Genomic DNA, 23,854 nt, shown 5'->3' on the forward strand with positions numbered 1-23,854 from the left:
GCTTCTAGCCCCAGTGCTCCTCTCCTCTTCCTGTTTCTGCTGTTTCTTCTCCTGATCTTTCCTGAAAATCACGTTAGTTTTTCATCATCCCAGCTGAGGATCTTTACTGCCTTGGTTTTCTGAGGCTGTTACAGAGGAAGACCATTTTATTATTCAGCAGCTCTTTCAAGTTATGTCGGAGGTTTGGGGCCTCACCATAGAGGTGAGGGCCCCATAAATGGAGAATTGTTTTCTTCTTCCTGTGGTGGGGCATCCAGACAGGGTCAGTGGATGCTACTGTGGACTGGGATGCCCATGACCCTCCCTTGTCTGGAGGGCAGGGTCTATCTGTCAGTCAGGTCAGGCTGTGCATATTTGGAGAGCCTAGGGTGCGCACAGGGGATCAATTTGGTGAAAGTGAAGAGAGGAGGTGATCCCTAGGAAAGGAAGTCATTGCAGATGGACGTTTCCTGCAGATTCAAAGGGAGGGACATTCCAAATACAGAAGAGTCTGTGACTCAATTTCAGCAACCTTTATCTCCTCAGTTCCCTAAAAGCAGAAGTCATAATGCAGTTAAAGGATCAGACTTGAAGAAAAAAAAAATAAGATACTGGAGAAGTACCTGTGAAGGGTGAGGGGGACAGCACAGAAACAAGCTGAGTTCACAGATACTGGGTTCCCATATCTGTGTACAAAGAAAGAGGAGGAAAACCTTACAGGAAGAAAGACTGCTGCCCAGCTCTGATAACACCATGGCCGTGGTGATGGGGGTGCTCAAGCCACAGCTGTCAGTTGGAGAAAGCTCTGCGCTACCCTGGGGGGCATGGCCAACCCCCACAGGACTGCAGGCAAAGGCTGGGGTCAACTGTGTTCTATGTGGTGGGTTCTCCTAAAATGACACCTGAGTGGAACATCTCTGTCTGCCAGAGTCATCTCCTGGATTTTTTCCATATTTATGTATTCATGCACACTTAGGGAACAACTCAAAATTATTTTAATGTGATTTCTTCATTTTATTTTTCCTAACAACCATTCCTATGTCATATAGACAAAAATCATCATAATCTCTAGAATAATAGAACACTTTAACAACATTTAAATGTTACCAATATTAATTTTATAATTAAAAGAAAGCCTATAAATATAGTCTTACATATATTGTTTTATGTTGAATATTTTCAGTTAAAATTACATTTGGGTTATTTGTTGCACAAAGCTATTGTCCCTGTATTCTCGTTGCTCTCTGATGTTCTCTTGTATGCATTTACCAGACTGTAGGTTTTTTGCTGCAGATTGTGAGTTCTCTCCATCATCTGTTCTCATTTTAACATAAATTAGTTTAATAAGTTGACTTCTTAATTCAAATGCCCAGTAAAAGTGTTGCATGTTGGGGAGCCGTAGAAGTTTCTGGCTACCTCAGGAAAGAGAGAGGGCAGCCATATTGATTTCACATATAGAACACTTTGGAAAGAAGAGCAAAGTCCCTTGCCTCCCTTCAAGCATGGTAAGTCTGTGGGCATTGGGGATGTTACATAGGTCTGGATACTGAGAGCAGCAGAAAGACCCCAGAGGGCTATAGATAACAATAGCTGCTAGTTTTAACAGTTACAGAATAAACTCAGCCTACTCTATCAGCATTATTTGTCTTTATAGTTCATTCAGTACTGTTGTAATGGTGGTTAAATAGGAATCAGTTTAGGCATGAGAGTAACTGCTGGGTGGAGACTCGCAACACATTTTATTTTCATACAAGTCAGTAGACAACTGCATATTTCACAACCTAGCGCCTGACTCATTAGACCTTCATGAAACATGCTCTACTAACATGACTGAAAAATCAGTTCAACCTTAAAACTAGATTTCTGAGCGTTCCTTTCACGGTTCATTGGCTGATCTTGGGAGACACTGAGCATTTGTGTTTGCCTTGGGAGTGGAAGTCAGTCATCAGGCTTCATTTCCAAGTTCTTGGCAAGCTTTCTCCATTTTGGCCTTTCACATGCCCTAGGCTGTACCTGAAGTGCTTTTATTCCTTTTTTTGCTGAGAGTTCTCTTGTCCTTCCATGTTTGTTCTTTAGTCATGCAAGACTGTCACCTGTCACTCTGCTTCGACCTATTCTAGTTCTCCTCCAAATCACACACATTGGCCCAGTCTGATCTGTATGATGGTTTCCTGTCCCTAACCCTACCACATTCAAAGATCTTTAACCATCAAAATGATACATTAAATGCCTTTGAACTTGTCACTCAGTAGTTATTTTTATTTGTACCTATTTTCCAAAAGTTCTTTCAGGAAAACATTACATTATTTAACCAGTACGGTAAGGTCAATACAACTGTAAAAAAAAAAAAAAAAATTGAGCAGAGAAGTAGGAGTCCAGGAGCCACCCACAGCTACTGTGCTTCAATACCCACTGGCATCTGAACCATCTCAGCCAACTAGAACCAAGCAGCATGGTATTATTTAGCCCCTGTTATTGCAGAGAACAAGAGCTCTTCTGCATAAAGTTGTTTTCCATAGACCCTGAAGTTCATGGACACACTCATAGCAGACTTTACTTGCATAGTCAGTAGCATGAATTCATTCTTAATTAACAAATGTTGATCAAGGACTTATTAAATGCCTTTGGATGCTTCAAGAACTTGGAAATGAAGCCCGATGACTGACTTCCACTCCTAATTTGAGGAGAAAGAGGAACAGTTGGAGTAAAATTAGCATTACTTGTTTATCACATGATAGGAAGACAGATAAGTAAATAGATCATGACTTCTCCGGTGATAAATGCATTCCCTGAAAGATGCCTTGGGTTGCCCTATGTAGGAGCCCAACCGAGATAAGGACCTTTAAGGAAATCTTCCTTGAGGAGTTGATTCCTGATGTTGGAGAGAAATTTTTGCAGACTCTGTGGAAGTCAGCAGAATGCGGTTTGGTGTTTGTTAATCAGGTGTCTGTCACTGTGATCAAAATATCTGACAAGAACAACTTAGAGGAGGGAAAGTTAATTTTGACTCAAAGTTCTAGAGGCTGCTCTGATCCTGAGATTGGCAGAACTTGGTGGAGAGGTACTGCTCTTTTCATGGTAGCCAGGAAGCTGAGAGAAGGCAGGGGGAAGCTACTGCAAGAAGATATACTCTTCCACAACATACCCCCAGGGACTCACCTCCTCTAGCCCTGCCCCACCTGCCTAGTGACCACCCAGACAGTCCATCAAAAGTAAGATGGATGGTTAAGATTGCAGCTCTGACAATCTAGTCATTTTACCTCTGAATATTTCTGCATTAAGTTAGGAGCTTTGGGAGGGCACTGCACATCCAAACAATAACAATGTTGAAAGTGAAGGAAACAAAAAGAGAGGCTTTGAGAGACTTTGAACAGGGACTTGGCCCTGAAGGGACTCCTACTGAGTTTAAGCAATTATGCATTATTCCTAAGAAGATAGAAAGTTGTGCAAAGATTGATGTCAGAATTGCCTTGATTCTGTTGGTAATTTTGAAATAGCATAGAATGCACAGTACAAAAGTACAGGCTAAAAGGGAGGAAGACCCAGGCCAGAGGCTGTTAGGAGGCCTGTGGAGTAGAGGTGGTGCTGAGAGCAATATCATGGCTCCCAGAGGGTGCTGATCAACTGTTTCCATCATAGCAGAGAAGGAATGCAGAATCATTTCATCTCTTTCTCTTCTAGAACCACAGCAAAACCACCCAGCATGCCTTTGAAGCGAAGGTAATTTTGTATATTTCAGGTCTCCTGTGAGAAACTGACTTTAATCATGGAATTTATTTCTCTCTCCCCAACTTTTGTTAGAACTATCCTATGCTTGGATCTTCAATGAATATCCATCATTTGTTGAAGAAGATAGTCGGAGATTTGTCTCTCAAGAGACAGGGCACCTCTACATTGCCAAGGTGGAGCCATCTGATGTGGGGAATTACACCTGCGTAGTGACAAATATGGTGACACATGCCAGAGTGCTGGGCTCCCCCACTCCCCTGATGCTGCGCTCTGATGGTAGGAAATGTTTCGGTGTCCTCTGACTGCAGATAGGGTCCTGACTACAGGCAGAAGCGAGCTAGGAAAAGTGAGAAATATATCTGGAAAAATTATCACTCAGAGGGGCAAAGATTATTGATGAGTAGGTGACAAAATTAATTACATAAACCCTAGGTCCTTTACATAATCCTTACTCGGGACCTCCTCCATAGCTTTCATAGACCACTGCCAAATGGAACAGGGGTTCCTCATTTAAAGATCATGAAGAATTTCAAGATGGCAGCAGGGGAGCACTGAAGCAGGCCTGAGGACCCAGAGATGGGACCCAGGTTTTGTTCCCATCAAGCCCAGGAAGTCACCTGCTCTGACTTGCCCGCTGGAGGTTCCTAAAGTGCTGAGTATTTTGTTAGAGATTAAAAGGCATCACTGAAAAAAAAAACTAAAAATCTGCTTCATCAACACCTCCATGGCTGCTGTTTTAAGAGTCTGTGAAGCAGCAGTGGGAACAGATTTGCTGCCCCTTAGCTAGGGACCCATTTTAACTAAGTCACATCTAATAGGGCACAATGCCAGAACACACAGTATGGAAACACCTTCCAGGCCCTTAAAATTGAGTTTGACCTCTCCTGTTTATTAAGTCACCATTTCTTGACTCCAGGGAGCCATTTAATAAGTTTAAGGTTGGTGTCTATGCTACTGGGGTATCATGAAGTAAATTTTCCACTATAATTTTGGTTCCTTAGGAAGTTTCAGTAAGTCTCAATGCATTCATTGTTTATTTCAGTTTGACTACAAATGTCCACATTGAATACAGAGTGACAGAAGCCTCCCATTTTCTACAGTATAAAATGTACGGTGTTCCCTGTAGTGGGACAACTTGTAAATACTTATGAATCTGAGAATTCCAAGTTCTTAAGTGCTTATTAATGTTGCATGTTTGAGCCAGGTTAGCACCAGTGAGTAACTTAAATCACTGCAAAAAGCTAGTTCCCCATGGAGCAAAATAAAGTTTTATTTAAGAAAACAAGGCAATTTCAAAGGCAGGACTATCAACTTAATATTCTGCATTCACAGGTGTGATGGGTGAATATGAGCCCAAAATTGAAGTTCAGTTTCCGGAAACTCTCCCGGCAGCTAAAGGTTCAACTGTGAAATTGGAATGTTTTGCCCTTGGAAAGTAAGTTTTGTTATGTTCATTCTGTGTGCTCTACCATTGGGTTGCTGTAAGAGATTGGGGTGGATTGTGACAGGCTACCCTTTACTTCTAAAATTTACTTACATTTAGAAGGAAGGAAATAATGCAGGAAAAAAATATGCATATATAGTATACATATATAATGTAATTTGAAATTTTCAAGATGATTTGGAGAAAATTACTATGCCTGTCTAATTTCACGAACTAAAATGGTGTTCTTTCTCGTGTCCATTTGTTGTATTATATATTTTAGGCTTTATTTTTTGTTTTTCCTGTAAATCATGAATTTAGTCAAGAAAACTGCAGTTTATTTTTGTTAAAATATCAACTTCAAGGGTTAAATCTTTTGGCCTCATGTGTGTAAGTGAAAACTGGAATGTTATACATTTGAAACCCACCACTTTGGATCTATCTTAACCAAAGCTTTCTTTTTTCAAGTCCAAAAGGCTTCCAGACAATAGCAAACCAATTGATGGTTTTCTTCTTAGCCCTGTACCCCAGATTAACTGGAGAAGAAGTGATGGGATGCCTTTCCCCAGCAAAATCAAATTGAGGAAGTTCAATGGTGTGCTTGAAATCCCTACCTTCCAGCAGGAAGATGCAGGCTCCTATGAATGCATCGCTGAGAATTCACGAGGAAAGAATGTGGCCAGAGGGCGTCTCACCTACTATGGTGAGCATCCCTGGCTTGGGCAAATTGGATTTTCAAATTGTGGGGAGATTGTAGCAGAATCTCCTTTTTTAACTTGTTCTGCATTTTATTCTTTCTTATTCTGCTCAGTGAGGATGGACATCTGTCATGGCAGGAAGGAATTAAAAAGAAATAAAAATATGCAATAGGTTGGATATTTATTTCCTTTGCATTTTAAAATAAATCATATGGTAATGAAGTATTTTATACTTTTTTAAGAATGACCTTTTATACCCTTAATACATTAGAGAGAGATCTCCTTTCTGTCTGCTCTCTTCTCTATGAAAGGAGGTTTTATATCTTTCTTTCTTGTCTTTTTCTAAGCAGAAAAAATTGCCTACTGGGAAGAATTACAATTACTGTATCAGAGAATCCAAATAAACTCAGAATCTTGTTGAGTTTATCAGTATTATTTGGTCCTGTACAATAATGTAGTTGTACTCTATTTGCTGCCTTTAATTTGTAATCACATTTATTTGATGTACTGCTCAATTTGGATAAGGAAAGAATAATAATGTTACCCTTATTTGGAGTCTCTTTGGAGGAAAATTAGATTGTCTTTTTCTTTTCAAAATTCATTTCCAATTTCCTTTTGTTTAAAAAAAATACAAGCCCCTTGGTTTTGATGAAAATATGATTTAGAAAGTATAAATACATGATTTTACAAATTGCATCTGTAAAATACATATAAATGTAAGCTCATTGAATACAAATTTGCAATTTAATCATTAGAGACATTGTAAAAACTAGTGTGCATTCACCAATTTTGTGAAAGGCAAATTGGATTATGGTCTATTTGTTTTGGAAACTGAGAACTGAAGCAGTGTGCAGTGCCCACCTGGTTAGCACGCGGGGATGTTACAGGGACGAGCGGTGTACACAGACAGTTACTGAAATGGTAGGACTTCTCAGGTCCCCATCAAAAATCTGAAGTCTGTGAAAGCAACAGCTCTGACGAGATCCATACTTGTTATGTTACCTTGAGCTTTTATGATCTGTCAGAGATGAAACACAGACCTGAACTAGTAGCGCAAGTCCTTCTGTCTTCTGATTGTCTCTTCTTTGACATAAGGAGTTGGGTATGGAGGGAAGCATCTTGGGTGTCCAGGTCTCAGTTGGTGGGACAATGTGGAAATGGTGGAAGTGGTGAGAAGATGAGCACTTAACTTACATGGCTGTACAGCTCAAAGCCCCCACAAAGGAAGTCACCTTTGTTCCTACGTAGGCTAGTGTCTTTTTTTGCTCCCTCCCAGGAAAAGAAGTGACCGTGGAGAGAGTGCACAGCAAAGTCCAGCTGTCTTCATGTTTCAGCAGTGTCTTTACCTCTCTGTAGCAGAATCCCTGCCTCAATCATAAAGCACTATATGTCTCAGATGATGGGAAACAGGAATTTGTTATCAGAATGTGGCTCAGTCTCTTATTTTTACTTCTCTTTCCTCATTTGTCCTTTTCCTTTTTCCACAAGTTGGCATCTGCTATAATCCAAAATGGCCACAAACAGTGAGGAGCAGACCAGGGGCAGGAGGGATGAGGTGTCTAGCCACTGCTCCTCAGATCTCTTTGGCTGCATGTTTACCCATAAAACAATCACTGTAAGGGAAACTGAATTAGACGATGTAAGATCCTCCTTCTGGAACACAGTGAAAGGTGGAGTTTCCTTGGGGTTTATGGGAAAGGTAAGCAGAGAGAGAATGAAAACATGAGGTTATTTTAGAAATAAGAAAAAGAAGAAAACAATTCACAATAGAAAACCAATATCATCTGCTGTACTTCATAAAGAAGGTAGACTCTTGCTTTAGTCTGTTTTATAGATAATATGATATGTACCTAAGAAATAAATCAGAAATTAAATACATAGAGTTTCACGGAAGTTTCCATTTTAGAAGACTAAGATTGTGCATTCAATAAATGCCATGTAGTTCTCTGTCTGTTCTAATATTTCATGTAAAACGTGGTCTGATAAAATATTTGGATCTCATGTGATGGATAAAGGAGGAAACTGTGATTAATGTGACAGTTATAATCCCAGGGTTGGCTTGGTCCAGCAAATGATCCTCCCATTTGGAGAAGAAGAATACTAATATGGACATTGCTTGGAAATTTTTGCTGGCAACTCAAATCTCCGTCAAAATCTTACCCATGAGTTTATTTGAGATCTCATTCCATTTCAGCATGGTAATTCCTGAAATAGGAAAACGTGTTGTAATATAAAGTGGAGAGCAGTGATTTTGGACTGAACTATACTTCATATTGGGCAAGTAGTTTTATATAAAACAGATAAAAAACAAAAACAAAACAACAAAAAATAAACAAGGAAAAACTTAGGGTGGTACATTTTTGGTAAAAGCTAAATAGCCCGAGTTTCATTTCAATTTCATTTACAAAAAAGCAATTTTATGAGATAGAAATGGAGAGACAAATCTTCCCATGGTCGCAATTAAATAGAAATAGATAAACTGTTCCTCCATATGGGGAATGCAAATACGACTCCACAGTTCACATCGCATGCATAATGCAACGTGAAACCAGTAAGACATCTCACCTCCCAGTTTGGGATCTAGATTGCAAGCTGAGACTTGGCGGAATACACTGTGTATATCGAGTGGCTTCCATGGCAAGTGGCACATTGCTTTCATCTGTAAAAAGAATTTCCAAATACCTTGTAAAACATAAATGGAAATGATTAATCTACTCGATCCAACTGATTTGCATACATAATTTAAAGTTGCATCAGTTTCTTCTCTTTCCGGTAAAAATATCATATGATTCAAGTGAAACCAATTTATCCATCTTTTGCTGTTTCATTTTAATTCACTCAGAGGTTCCTGAGATGTTCACTGGTTTGTATTTAATTATGAGTTATTTGTAACTTGATGGAAATTGTTTTACTCAGTTATAGAAATTTCTTTCCTATGAAAATTAATATTTAGTTCCTAATGAAGACCAGCATTTTACCGTCAATCACTTATTAAGTTGTCATCACTTGTGATCTCATGATTCAGAAATACACTTGAAAAAAATCAACTTTGTGTACCTGCATTACTCTCTATTAATAGACACCTGAAGAATATCATACAGATCGCAGAGTTTGGAAAACTGAATTAGAAGCTTAATGAATTTGGCTTAGGGAATGAGAGATTGCAGCATCCATCTTCAAATTTTATACATCCACTCAGTAGATACTTAGTGGATTAAATATGATTCTGTCTTCCTGGTCACTTTAATCTGTTACCTGGAGCCTAATATTCATTTATATTTACCTGGATAAGGCTTTTACTTTTTATTTGCTGTTTTCTTTACAGCAAAGCCTCATTTGGTTCAGCTCATAAAAGATGTGGAAATGGCTGTGGAGGAGAGTCTTTACTGGGAATGTCGGGCAAGTGGAAAGCCCAAGCCCTCCTACCGGTGGTTGAAGAATGGAGATGCCCTGGTGCTTGAGGTAAGACAGCCTGCCTGTCATTCTGCCCTCAGCCTGCTCTGTGTTACCTGAATGCTTTCTCTAGTTCCCACTACCAAAAGTGACTGGTGGTTTTCACTCTTTTCCTTTATATCTCAGGAGTGAAATGAATGGAGAATAATAACCCAGTCAAGTACCCAGTCTGCTAATGAGAAGATATTTGCAACTTTGCATATTTTCATTGGCTAAGGGTGATTTGTGGTTTCGTGAACTTAGTCTATAGAATAATACACTATGCTTTTGGTATTGAAACCAGAGAAGGTCTTCTTTTATCAAATATAGAAAGTTTTTCTGTTTTTCAACTTGTATGGCCTCTGGAGAATAATTGTATCTATTACTCAGTTGCCCTGTTACCTGAGCACTGATTTTCTGATTCACCTTCGCTCTCTAGCTATGTAATCTTGGCTCTTTTTTTTTTTTTTTTTTTTTTTTTTTTACTAAGCCAATTATGTTCCTTTGCATTTCTAGACATAATTATCCATACTTCTTTAAAAAACCCTGGTAAATATGTGTGTTTTCAAGAACACTTTTTATACAATAAATTTATAATTTTCCAACTCACACGGTTTTTAAAAAACTGTAGTGAAAGTCTTTTCAGTTGATACAATGGAACATCCTTTAAAGTATGAAACTTTAACATGGGTTAAAAATAAAAGGACTTCCATATTTTACTTCTGGCTTTATTATTTATTTTACTAATGTACTTTGGGGCTGTATGATGCTTATTCATATTTCCAGTGTGTCTCTCATCTTTCAAAGAAGGAAAAGGTTCAATTTCAGGTGAGCCCGCTTAATACACTGAGGAAAAGGTAGACATGTTGTGTCTGATTGAAATGGTAGTGAGTAGTGCTCATTTTTTCTTCTAAAATTTTGCTCATGCGCAAGACATTTTTGTTATTGTCTAGGAGAGAATACAGATAGAAAACGGTGCCCTTACAATATCAAACTTAAATGTGACTGATTCTGGCATGTTCCAGTGTATCGCAGAAAACAAACATGGCCTCGTCTATTCCAGTGCTGAACTCAAGGTTGTCGGTAAGACCAATTTTCTCTGCTCTTCATTGTTCTTGAATCCTTCCTTCTTGCCAGAAACTGAAGTATGTGCTTTACATATTGGATTCCTGCATCTAGTAACACTTAGAGTGTCAAACATGATTATTCAGGGTTTCTAACCAAAGCATGCATTTGAATGATTTCTAAGGAAAAGTAGTGATGAGGGACAAAATTAGAAACCAAAAGTTGAAGTAAATCCACAGAAGGAAGAAAGTGTTGGCCTGACCCATCTCTGTCCAGCTCCAGGTTTGTGGTGAAGGAATGCTTCTTAACGCAAAAGTGATCTGGGCCTTTCCTGCTGATGGGCCATCAAAGCAAATACCAAAATTGAAATCAATACCATTTGATTGCAAAGGGGTTGCTTTTGTCTTTATTCTCGTCCAACACTGGACATACTGAAGTCTTAATTAGCCAAGGTTTCACTAACTGAATTATGAATTCTTTTCTTCTTGTTGCACAAGATATAAGAGGAGAAATTATATGTTTTATCATGTTTAGGGCAATTTTCCCAAAGGACACTTACATTGCAAATGATGGAAAATTCAACATTTTATCCTGTTTTGGCATAGCATAAAATAGGCAAAGAAAGAAGGAAGGGAGGTAGAGGGAGGGAATGAAAGGGGGAGGAAGGAAGGAGTTCATCAGTCTGTGCAATTTAAATGGAGACTGCAGATTTCAGCCTAACTTGATCTAGGGTGCAAATATCATCATGGGTATTAGGTTCCATGTGAAGTTTCCCAAGAAATTGAGTTTATTATCATAGTCAATCCATGGGGAAAAAAATGATGGCTTTCTTAATAGCTTAAGCTCAAGCCATAGCCCTGCGGTCAGTGGCCTCAGGTAGCCTGATTTGAGTCATTATGCATCTATCTGCTTATCACTGACCAATCCTTATGGCCAGAGGGCAATAAGGCCCTGATGGGGTAGCTCATCGGCTTTCAACAGAACACAGTCTTGCTTCAAAGTGTATTTGGAAATGCCTGCAGATAGTATTGGTGGTTGTAAGTAGGGGGAGGGATGGGGCCCTTGTGTGATATTAGCATTTGGTGGATGGAGGACAGAGAGGCTGCCAGCACTTGTACAGTGCACAAGACTGCCTCTGCACAAATGGTTATCCAAGTGCTGTGCTCTGGAAGTCAGCAGAGATAAGTCCTAACCTGTCTTCATGGGATGAGCTTTTAAAAGTTTTCTGTACTAAGTGATCTCCTTTAGTTCAGTGAGCTATTTTAAAGCCTTTACAGTCAACATTAAAAATTCCTACATAAAGTAATTGTTTCAAGATTTAGGGCCTGCCCCAAACACCATAGCACACATTTCTTTTTTAACAGTGAAACCCCGTGAGTGGTGCACCATAAATCAAATAAATCTGGTGCCAACATCATGCCTGTCACCTTAAATCTAAACACGGCTGTACTGTCAACCTTTCAGATTTACAGGAAGTTAAAAACATGATCCAGTGCTCATTAAATCGATGATCTCTCATTCTCTCTCCTTTCATTCTTTTCAGCCTCTGCTCCGGATTTTTCAAAGAATCCCATGAAGAGGTTGGTTCAGGCCCAGGTGGGCAGTCTGGTGAGCCTGGACTGTAAACCCAGGGCCTCCCCCAGGGCGCTGTCTTTCTGGAAGAAGGGGGACACAGTGGTGCAAGAGCAAGAAAGGTATTCTCTTGTCCACACAAGTGGCCGCCGACTTCCTTTTCATATTCCGTAAGGTCACAGCAGGTCTTCTACATTGAGCCTCAGTACCGTAGCATCTCAGTGGGCCAGGAGGTGTTCAAGAATCAGCACAGTGGTAGTTTTGTTCTCTGATACTCTCATGGTAACAGTCGCATGTTGGTGGAGTCTGAAAACAGACAACCCCTCATCGAATCTCTACCCATATAGAAGCCTGTCTTGTAGCAAGGGGTTTCTTCCCCAGTCCTCTGGGGAGAACCAACCAGAACGGTAAAGGAGTGCCAGCCCCAGAAGCAAGGCAGCATCATGCAGAACAAAGAGCAGATGAAAACACAACAGCCTATGCAGAGATCTATACACACACACACACACACACACACACATACACACACACACACACGCTGCTGGCCCCTGTGCTGAATCATACACAACACGGGTGTTTCCTTTCAGCCAAGGCTTACTGGTTTGTATAATAGCATTGAAATGAAGAGGTAGAATGAGCTGAGTTAAAAGCACAATTCAAGAGCCCCAGGGCCTGGCCTCGCATTTTCCTTCTGCCTTTTACTAGCTCAGTGAAGTGACCCCATCATTCTGGGCCTCATTTGTTAGTGGAAATGATGACAGTTTATGCCTCATGTTGAGAAGATTATATGGACAAACTGCATAAATATTCATAAAGCACTGAGATCAATCCCTGGCAGAGAATAAGCATATGTCCTAGCCGTTATTACTATTTATTAAGTACTTACTATCTGCCAGATACTGTGCTCCCAGCTTGCGATATCACAGTAACAACCCCGAAGGGCCCGTATCCATAGGTTGAAACCATGTGGCTATGTTACAGCAAGTGGTAAAAGGTAAGCTTTCAGATAGAAAGATTAACTTGAGTTAGTTGTATGGGTCCAAACTCACCTGAGTCCTTAAAGGAGGAAGAGGAGGACAGAAGGATGGCCAAGGAGATTTGATGTTCAAAGATGTGATGATCCCCGACAGATGGGAGGTACAAGAAGGATCTTCATGCGTGTGGCTGGATTGTAGGTTGTAGTAGGCACCACTGGCACAGGAACAGGGCCTTGGCTTCATGACCTCCAGGGAGTGAATTCTACTAACAGTCCCAAGGAGCACAGAAGGTTCTAGAGCCTTGGGAAGGAGCTAGGCTCTGCTAACACCTTGATATTGGCCCACTGAGAACTAGACTGGACTTCTGACCTCCAGAACATTTGAGAATACATTTGCCTGAGTGTAGGCCCCAGAGTTTTCGGTAAATCATTACACCAGCAACAGGAAGCTGAGCACACAAATTATCTCCTTGAAACATCTCTGGAGCTAAGGAGAAAACCAGAACTTAGAGGGATTGTGTGATTTGCTAAAGTGATTCTTTGGTCTTCTCTGATTGACAATCTGGGCCTTTTTGACTCTAGGGTGAAACCACTGAGCCTTTTCAGCCTCACTGTTTGTACAGGATTCCAGAATCTTATAGGTGATCTGAAGTGCTGAAGCAACTCCCAGTGATTACTTTTGAAAATGAGAAGAAAAAAAAAACATGCAATAAAACCTCAGGACAACATACTCAGATCCCTTTTCTAAAATTGCAAAGTCCTTTTGCAGGCAACCCAGTTGAACTGCTTGTAGATTATGGGCCCAGAGAGATTTTCCTGAGTCAGTACCCCACAGCATGTGCAATGCCACCATTCCTTGACAGCAAACAGTGTCCTTAAAAGGCAAGCACAGGGGGACCAGGCAAAACTGGGACCCAAGTGGGTAGACCCAGTCCGGCCCAGTGTGTGCCACACAGAAGAGATTGCTGGAACAGGAAGCTAATTAGTGATCTGGAGTTTGATTTTGTAAACTGGTTTCAATAGGACAGTATAAACCAGTTCCTTTGGACTGTGCTAGGAGTTAAGTCTTCTGAACAATTGCTAGCTATGTTGTGGGGACATTTTAGTAGTTTGATTGCATACATGAATTAGAGAGCGATTATTTCCCCGGGACTCTGTGGGTTACACAACAATAAAGCCACTTGTCCTCACAGTAGTATACAGAGTAGGCAGAGGTTTTAATCTTAATTTTAAAAGGGGATTTTAAAAAGATTAAGAGATTTAGCTAAAGGCATAAAGGAGAGATTCACTCCCACAATGTACAGGGATGTTGTAAGTTCTGGAGTCTAAACTGGAATTTCTGACTTGGACATGTACAATCCTTAGTTTTTTTCATCTGTTAAATATAGACAATAATTCTGAGCCTCACCTAGTTGTATAATATAAACCTTTAGCATAATGACATTGGTAGATACATTGATCATTAAGGATGAGGTTATGCTACAAATAAAGTGTTGGAAGTAACACTGGCTGAAAAAGGAGTTTCTTGAGTGTTGTTTAGGAGTTCAGTGGTTTCTTGGTCTCTCTGAAGGTAGACATCAGGTCTGCCTCGACTCAGGTACACACACATGCACCAGCCCTCATCCTCTGCCACCATCCTCACCTCGTGAACCAAGAAGACTGCCTGAGCTCCAGCCTCGCACTGACATCCCAGGCAAACACAAGGAGGATGATAGAAATAGGTATACTTTCTCCATTATAAGAGACTTTTCTGAAATCCCATATAGCATTTTCCCTTGTACCTTATTGATCATCAATTAGTAAATTAGTTCCCTGCTATACTGAATAGCAAGAGAAGCTGGGAAGTTTGGGCTTTTTTTTTTTTTTTTTTCCCTTGGAAGGAAATGGCCCAATGAAAAACTAGGAGTACATTTTCCGGGAGAAAGGGGGACGTGCTTGCCACTGCAGCAGAGTCCCTGCTAAGGACAGATAGTTCTCTGCCCCTTCGGGCCGACTGTCCCTCCACTTAGCATTCTGTATGTCTAGCATCTCTGCTGCACATAATAAGGAGATTTTCAGATAGGAAGGTAAAGTGAGGAGTAAGAAATGTGTTTAAGGAGACAGTCCAAAGAGGTTCAGTCCTTCCCAGAACTATGGTTTGAATTCGTTTCTGTCTCTTAGACAGCAAAAGCATTGATGAGCCAGGGCCTCCATGCTCAGGGAGAAGACTGTTAGAAGCAATTATAGAACAACGTGTAGATCTGACTCTTCTCCAAGTTCAGGGGCAAGCAGAGTGGGCTGCAGCCTTCCCTTGGCTTGGAAGCCCCCTGTCTTTCCCTCTTGACTTGGACTGAGGCTCCAGCCAAATCAGGGGAGCTCATCAAATGCTAGATTTGCTGTGGTGGTTCAGCGTTGGGCTGCTCCAACTTATAAAGGCTGTTTCTAGTCTCTTTCAGGGGACAAGTGAATTCATTGGGGGACAAGTGAATTCGTGGATGCATTTGAGAATAGAAAGGAAGATAAAATTTTTGGTAAAATGTTTGAGTTATTTATAATAAGATTTGAAATTCATTTGATTTTTTTTCTCATTAGTTAATTATTTTGATAGGCAAACTTGGATTCTTCAATGAATAAGAGATATACAATCAGTGGGAAGCCATATAACTGAGTGGCTATTGAGAGAAAAATGCATTTTGATTAAGTAAACATTCTACTATCTGTAGTATCATTCAAAGCCTAAGTCAGATTAAAAAAAACAAAGTTTGAATATGTCCTTTTTGGTGGGGGAAGTTCCTTGAAAATAGATGAGAGATAGTGGAACAGAGGTAAGGATTGAAGGAAAGGAAGGAAGGACGGGGAGGGGGGAGAACTGCAGAAGGAATCTGATCAAACCTGGGTACACAGTGAACATACCACAGTGAGTACTGCCTTTGTTTCTAACCATAAGGCACGAATTAAAAAAAAAAAAAAAAAAAAAAAAAAAAAAACTCCAAGTAAATAGAAGAATGACCAGGATTGTAAAGGAAGGGGAACAGGGTGGGGAGGGAGGAGGGGGTAGGGAAAGGGAAGCACTGGGGTCCAATCAGAGCCACTTAATCCCATGCTTTATGATTATGTCAGAATGAACCCCAATATTAGGTAAAACTGTAATGAACTAATAAGAAAAAACCTTTAAAATTATGTCTTTTTTTAAAAATTTAAGCTATTTTATTTATAATCAATAAACTCTGCTTAAACATCTTTATATGCATACAACCCACCTCACAATTGTTCCATGTCACGAGATTGACAAGAAAGGACTTTTGCAATACTCTATAAAGTGACATGAATTACTTTTTTATGAGAAATGTCCACATATCACCTTAAAGGCTAAAAAAATAGCCACATGCATTTAAAAAGTAGAATTAGAAAAATAATTTTCAATTTTAGTATAAAAATAGATTTGAGGAAAGGAATAAAATCCCATCTATGTAGCACCATTATCTAAAAATGAAAAAAATATATGATGTAAATTCATCTTTATACCTATTTGCGAAAAATAAGGAAGAGACAACATAATTCTTTTTGTATGTGGGAAAAGCAATACAAGAAGTTTGAATTTTTTGCCTAAAAGGTAGTGATCATCAGAGATGTGATCAAAATTCTACATGAGCTTAAAACACTAAACACTATTCTCTTAGAAGCATTCTCTATAATATTTAATCAACATAAACGAGGAAGACTACTTTCAATTTCTTTGAATGTTATAATCATTGACCAGAATCCTGGCTTTAATATCCATACTACTTATCAGTAATACATCACACCTTTATTTTAATTACTTATTTAACATGTCTTCCCTGCCAGATGACAGGTCCTGGAAGACAGGAAAAGTGTCTGTAGAAACTGATTTTAATATATATATATATATTCATTTAATACATAACATATAGTATATATTGACATATTTTTATGAATTATGTAATTATATATGTACTATATATAATTAATTGTTATGTAAGTCACATAATACTCCTGAGTGACTATAATCCACCTATTTTTAAAGTTTTTATATCAGCACAACAACAGCTTTGAAATTACAAATCAGTCATGGAAATTGGATCTAAGTCAGTGAGTCACTTACTTAGCAATTCCTGAATTGCTTTGGAGAAACAAGGGTTATTGCTCTCAAGTATGGAGAGGATGTGAGTTCTGTTGCAACAAGTGTTCCTGCCCATCAGGTCCTGGAAATGCTGTTCTGAATAGACACCAGGGCATATAGTGCAAACAGTGAGTCCTGAGCTCTTGGAATTATGTTTCTGTGCATTCATTTGGAAATTCTTTGAGTACCTACTTCATGGACCAGGCACTAGGTATTTACTTTCTGTCAGAGAAAGCCACACCATCGTTTGCAGCTTTTCAATGTACAGCCAGGTAGCACAGGACGGTTACAGTAAAATTCAGTTTGCAAGGTTCTGGATATGCAAGGCGGAGATCTGCACAAGCATTCTGGAGAAGACTGGAAAGATCCTGGGGTTCTTGGAAGAAGAATTCTCCAGGCCAAAGAAATAGCATGTGCAAAGCACAAAGGCCAGGCACAGGATAAAGTCAACAGAATAAAATAAAGGTAGCAGCAGGCTTATCAAATCAAATTTATGTTGGAGAACGGGGACCAGGGCAGCAATGGGTATATTGGAGTAGGTGGAACCCCAGTTAGCAGCCCTCCACCAGCCTGCACACGAGAGCAGAACAGACAGAGCTAACCAATGGAGGTGGGATTGGAAAGAAGTTTTTAGAAGTCTGAGAAGAGCTTAATGCTATAGGACCTACTCACTGATTAGACTTGAGAGACAGCTAGGCATGGGGGTGAATCCTGGATTTCTGACTTGGGCATCAGGCATTGTGGTGGACCCATTCATTGTGACAGGGAACCTCCCCAGAGATGAGGGAGTAGGGCTAAATATGCTGAGCCTCCATTTGGGATTGGTTGATTTTTAAATTGCATGTTGAAAAGTGAACTGTGTGTGTCTCCATCCATCCAGACACACACCTACCATATCATCACCTTTGTGCAGGGTGGGGGCTTAGTGAATGTGGAACTTGGGAGTTAGGGCTGCAGGCATCACAAACATGGAGATGGCAGTCAGTGCATGGTTGTGTTGGAAGGTAGATGTCACTAAGTGGCTTAAAGTATGCATTGTACCCCTGAAGCACTGCACACTCAGGTTTTAACTAGAGAGACCTGTTTTTTTGCAAGCTCAGTTAGTAATTGATTATTAAATAATCTGAAATTTCTAGCATTCAGGATTGAGCAAAGATCATTTTTGGATTTTTTTTTTCCTTTGTGTTTGCATCTTCCATTATTGAGTTACATTGCTGCATTTTTTTCTTCCCTGCAGGAAGCATCTTTCTGAATAAACAAAAACGTCTGGCCTCCTGAACATCTGATAATATTTCACCAGGTGTTGCTGTTTTAATGCAACTCCATTCACTTATTCACTTGAATTCATGTGTTTCAAATAAAAAAAGAGTCAAATTAAAATTGGATCTTTTGTCTCCTTTAAGGAAACGAAAATTGAAAATGACTCTTGGGAATATGAATAGGCCTGGCTTGGGAGAAGAAATAGCCAGTTGGCATATTTTAGAGAATGATTAGCTTTTCTCTGTCATTCACTGGTACTTAAAACACATTAGCCAATTATTTTTAAAAATGAGGGCTTTCATTTCAATGTTATTGCTTATAATAGTAAATATTTTATTGCAATAGCCTCAGTTCAAATGAAAGTCAAAGAATGGCCCATTACATCTAATTAAACACATTAAAATTGTTTTAGATATTCTATGCAGCATTTAATACTATAGAAATTTATGTGCTTTTTAAAGAAGTAGCAAAGATTTTTTCCCAAAAATTTGAGTAGCCATAATCTAGGTAGCATTTTCAAAATGCATTAATCAATTCTTGATGCATGTTTTGTGTCTAGTTGGGAACTGGCTTTAAAATGCAGTTAGTATTTTATGCTGTTGATTCCATTTATATGAAGGTCCCAGAGAAAGCTCAGATTTCGTGACAGAGAAGAGTAATTACTGCTTGGTGGAGGCTGGGTGTGGGTAAGGAGGGAGAGTCGGGGGCAGGGGAAGCTTCCAGGGAGAGAAAGCTGTTCTAACCCTTGATTGTGATGGTATTTATGTTCGTGACTGCTTGTATTTGTAAGAACTCACAGAACTGTACCTAAAGAGTGACTTGAACATTGTATATAAATTATGCTTGACATGCATGAAATTTTACATTCATTTCATCCTGCCTCCATGAGTAAGTCCATCTAGCAGTTTAGAAGATCAAGAGATGCTCTCCCAGATGGCCACTTGTTCATCCGAGATACCTTGAATGATTCACCAATGGAGAATCTAAACATTTTCCAGGAACCAGGATAATTGTGACAGAGCTGGGACCACTTGGCATCTCTGTCATGACCTTAAAGCTTTGGTGACGATGTGCCTGGGAGATCTGTGACTCTCCAGCAGGTAGTCAGCTGGTACTGCCCCTCGACCACCATCTTGGCCAGATAGTTTCTGTATCCATCCTTCCTCTTCTTTCTGGCTCCCTGGATCCTCTAATCACAATGGAGTCCCTTTTCCTTCCTGCTCTTCAATTTGCTGGTCCCTTCCCAGGAGAATTCCAGGGCCTCTTCATCCAAGAGCCTGACTCTGTCCCCTTCCCCTTCATCCATGTGTACCCATCTTGAGGGCAGCTCTCCAGCCCATGTGGGTGCTCAGTGAGCTTCAGTTTCTTCACTTGGCTATACCTGAGGTCCCTGCTAAGCCTGTACTCCTGAATGCTTGCCTCCAAGTTCATTTCTAACTCTTGAACTTTGAAGCACAGGGGAGGATTTTCTTTCATATGAACCATGCTGCTGCTTTAAGATACTGTACATTAGCTGATTAGTCATTGACGTTCCTGTTCTCTACTTGGAGGGAGAGTCCTCCATCTGTCCACTAGTTTGTGATATCATTTTGCAGTGCTGGGGACCATGGACCCCACTGGTAATGTATAGATGAATGAGAAATACCAGGATCCCTCAAGGAGCCTACAGTGGGTGTGGAATGTGGAAAACTAAGCCAATGACCAGGATGGATAGATTTTATGATTAAGGTGACCATATAATTTGTTCTACCAATTGGGACATTTTCAAAGGGAAGATGGTACAGTTAGTACTGCCTTCAGGACAGCGTGAATGAACTAGGACAGGCAGAGGACACTGGACACTGCTGTCTTGTCCATGAAGCAGCTGCGTATCCACCAGTAAGAAGCACAGAGAAGAGATTCTGTCTCAGCCCTGGGTCCTGGGAGAGCATTCCTCCAGGAGGGACACCTCACAGGAAGTGACATGAAAGGGAGCACAGCAAAAGAGAAGGGGAAATAGCATCTACACAGAAAGCATTGCTTAGTTAAGAAGCGAGGCCTCTTATCTATGCCCGTATTCCAGTTGTGTCAGTGGCCAAGATCATCTCTCCTGATCACAAAATCTGGAGAGCCTGATTTGAGATCTTTCCCCATAGACACCCATCCCTCTCCTTCCAAGGAGGTGAATGCTGGAGGAAGTTTAAAGGGACAATGGAGATTCCAGGGTAAATGTGTGCAAGAGTCTCAGAGTGGGGAGAAGAACCTCCTTCCGGATCTGGTTTCCCAACCTGCACCTCCACATCACCAGTGCTTTTTGTGGGGCTGCACATTAGCCTCATAACTCCCATTCCCCATGAGAAGATTAAGAGCAAGTGAAGTCATTGCTATCCAAGGGTTTGAAAGTGAGCTGGGACTCACAGAAGGCATTCTGTGAAATCACGTTCTCTCCACTGTGCCCATCCACCACCCCAGCATGTTCCTACACAGCTTCTGCATTAACTGCAGGGTAGCTAAAGTTTCAGTGCATTTGAATCATTATTTACATGAATCAGTCATACCTAACTGGCATGCATTATACTTTGTGTTAATCATCTGTGTGACATGAAGTTAAATATTAAGTTTCAGTGACTTCTTTATTTAACTTTAGCAGGTACAAGGAGCAATACATCAAATGGGTCATATCTTGGGTCTGCTGCCTATCAACCTGTGTGTTTTAGACAAGTTACATAGGCCCTGAGTTTTGGTTTCCTTATGTAAAAATCCTTGACTTACAGGGTTAGTAAGCCTGTTGGTACCAGTTGCTTAGTATATGCTCTTGGCAATAGGTGGCCAAATGAAATTGGTTGTATCCGACAAGCGGAGAAACACATGGGTTCCTTTGGACAAATTAGGTAGTACTACCCCTGCCCCATTTCTTCCACTCAGTGGAAAGATAATAATAGTGTTTTTAAAGTCCCTAGCTTCTACATAGGTACTCAAAAATAAGTACCTGATGCCTTTGATACTATTTTTAACCTGACTTGATTTTTTTTTTTTTTTTTGTAGTGTCAGACACCTTCAGAGTACCTGAATGGAAAGGAAAGCTTGTACCTTTCTTTATGGCGCAATAATCTCTTTTATATTATTCAAACTTTCTTCAGTAAATGAATTCCACATAAATATCATGGTAAAGACATCAGCGACAAATGGTCTCTGAAAGTGTATCAACTAAACTTTGCAGATGACCAAGTGTTTCTTAAATTGAGCTTCCAGATTTGTTTTTGATGGATTATGAAAGTTGGGAACTTTGTCAATGTTATAATTTCGGTGAGGGAAAGCTGATTAATGAATCTGAATAAGCCTGTCAGAATACACTTCAATCCAGTTTGTTGCAAGAACTGGGTAAATTAATTGATATCCATGCCCAACTCAAATGTTTTATTTGCCTGTCAGAATACACTTCAATCCAGTTTGTTGCAAGAACTGGGTAAATTAACTGGTATCCATGCCCAACTCAAATGTTTTATTTATTTGGAGGATCTTCCCATGCACATTCCTTTAGTCATACTGCATGTCTCACCCAAACCCTAAAGCCAGTGTACACTTGTCCACAGCCCAATCCATTTTCCTTATTTCTGCTCTCACTCAAAATTACATATATAATTATATGTGTGTGTATACAATTAATTAAAACACACAAATATATTATGTTTTAATTAATTGTATAAAACCAAAATATCATTGCATACCACTTTTGCATATTTTTCTGCTAAAAAGTTTGCAATAGGAAGAAACAGGAGCTTTCCCTTAAACTAAGCATACTGACTCTTTGGTACCATCAGTATAGAAGTGGTAGAGCAGACACCATTGCCTTTTCAATAACTCTTAAAGAACAAAGAAGGAGATTTCCCTTTACATTCTTCACGTATGCTCTTACAATTTCCTCTGGCTTGAGTTTATTTTCTTCTCAACCTAGAAAACTCCAACTCATGTCTCAAGGTCTGGCTTGGTCTTACCTGCCAATAGCACTCTTCCTGAAGCACAGCGGGCAGCCATAACTGCTCTTTCTGTTTTGCTATGGTGACTCCCTCATGTCTGTCATATCAGTTATCCCACCAGGGAACTGGCAGTTCCTGCAGAATGCAGCGCACTTGAATTCTGGCACAACCCTTGCCTTATCCATCCTGTGTTCCCAGCTCCTCTGACATACATCTTTGTTCATGTCAACCTTCATTCACTCCTCAAATATTCACTTAGCATCTACTGTTCCCACTAATGATTGCTGCATAACAAATAACCCCGAGGCTTAATGGTGTAATAGAACAGCCATTTTATCATCTCTCAGGGTTTCTATGGGTCAGGAGTCCAGGAACACTGCAGTTGGCTGGATGGTGCATGCTCAGGCTATCTCAGTCGGGGCTAGAGCAAGAGAAACCAGAAGACGCTTCTCAGAGAGACCTTTCTCTCTCCTCCTGCTGTCCCAAGACCTCTCATTGTGGTCTCTATACACAGCTATTAGGGGTTTCCTCCCAAAGGGATGCCCTTTCAGGAATCAGAATGATTCCCTGAGCATCCACAGGCATGAAAGGTGAGGATTCACAGTAGCAAGATGGAAGCCCAACCATCTAGGCCCCTGAGTTGATTTCCTGTTCTGTAGCAAATGCCTGAGAGATCAACTTATAAAGAGAAAAGGTTCATTGTGTCCCACAGTTTTAGAAGTTTCTGTCAATCATCACCCATTGTTTAGGGCCTTTGGTGAGGCAGCACTTTATAATGGCAGCATGTTTGAAGCAAAACCACTCTCCTTAGAGTTAGGAAGGCAAAGAGGGGAGGAAAGCTGGGTCCTCCTATCCCCTTTGAAGACCATCCTCATCTACCAAAAGACCTCCCCCAAGGCTCCCCATCCTACTGCTTCTGCCAGCTCCCAATACCTGGGGACCAAGCTGATTCCACATGCCCCTTGATAAACACTTACAATCCAAACTCCCAAGACCCAGTGCCATTTCTCTGCATTCCATTGGTTCCAAAGATCAAAGGGAGAGGAGCTGGACTCCCTTTTTTTATTCCTTCCCTGGGCTTTCTTGAGTTATACTTGACAAGTAAAGGTTGTGTATATTTAAAGAATACAAGGTAATGTTTTGACACACACTGGGAAATGACTGCTGCCATCAAGCTAATTAATATATCCATCACCCCACATAAGTACCATTTTTAATGCATATGAAAGCAGTTAAGATCAACTCTCTTTCCAGATTTCAAGTGTACAGCAGAAAGTTATTAGCTGTAATCACCATGCTGCACATTAGACTTTCAGAGTTTATTCATACTACATAACTGAGCCTTTATATTCTTCAACCAACATCTCCCCAGTTTTCTTACTCTCCAACCCCTGGCAAACACTGTCCTGCTCTCCGCTATTATGAGTCTGACTTTTTAAAATTCTACATGTAAGCAATGTCATGCGATATTTGTCTTTCTGTGTCAGGACTATTTCTTTCAGCAGGTCCTGCAGATTCATCCATGTTGTTGCAAATGAATGGATTTTCTTCTTTTGTAAGGCTAATGTGTTTATCTGCTGATGGACTTTCTTATGTACTGGAGATTGAACCCAGGGTCTCATGCATGCTAGGCAAGCATACCTC

General features: G+C 40.2%; 1 protein-coding gene across 1 annotated transcript in view; it reads left to right on the forward strand.

Annotated features, from left to right (window-relative positions):
• LOC143389977 (contactin-3) overlaps positions 1–23,854 on the forward strand; it is a 319,072-nt gene that overhangs the window by 227,152 nt on the left and 68,066 nt on the right. Inside the window, exons 8-13 of the mRNA XM_077106266.1 lie at positions 3,781–3,984; positions 5,041–5,143; positions 5,650–5,834; positions 9,155–9,291; positions 10,215–10,344; positions 11,870–12,020. Coding sequence (XP_076962381.1) covers positions 3,781–3,984; positions 5,041–5,143; positions 5,650–5,834; positions 9,155–9,291; positions 10,215–10,344; positions 11,870–12,020 — 910 coding nt within the window. The remainder of the gene's footprint in view (positions 1–3,780; positions 3,985–5,040; positions 5,144–5,649; positions 5,835–9,154; positions 9,292–10,214; positions 10,345–11,869; positions 12,021–23,854) is intronic.

Source organism: Callospermophilus lateralis, chromosome 20 (genome assembly GCF_048772815.1).
Source record: "Callospermophilus lateralis isolate mCalLat2 chromosome 20, mCalLat2.hap1, whole genome shotgun sequence".
Lineage (NCBI taxonomy): Eukaryota > Metazoa > Chordata > Mammalia > Rodentia > Sciuridae > Callospermophilus > Callospermophilus lateralis.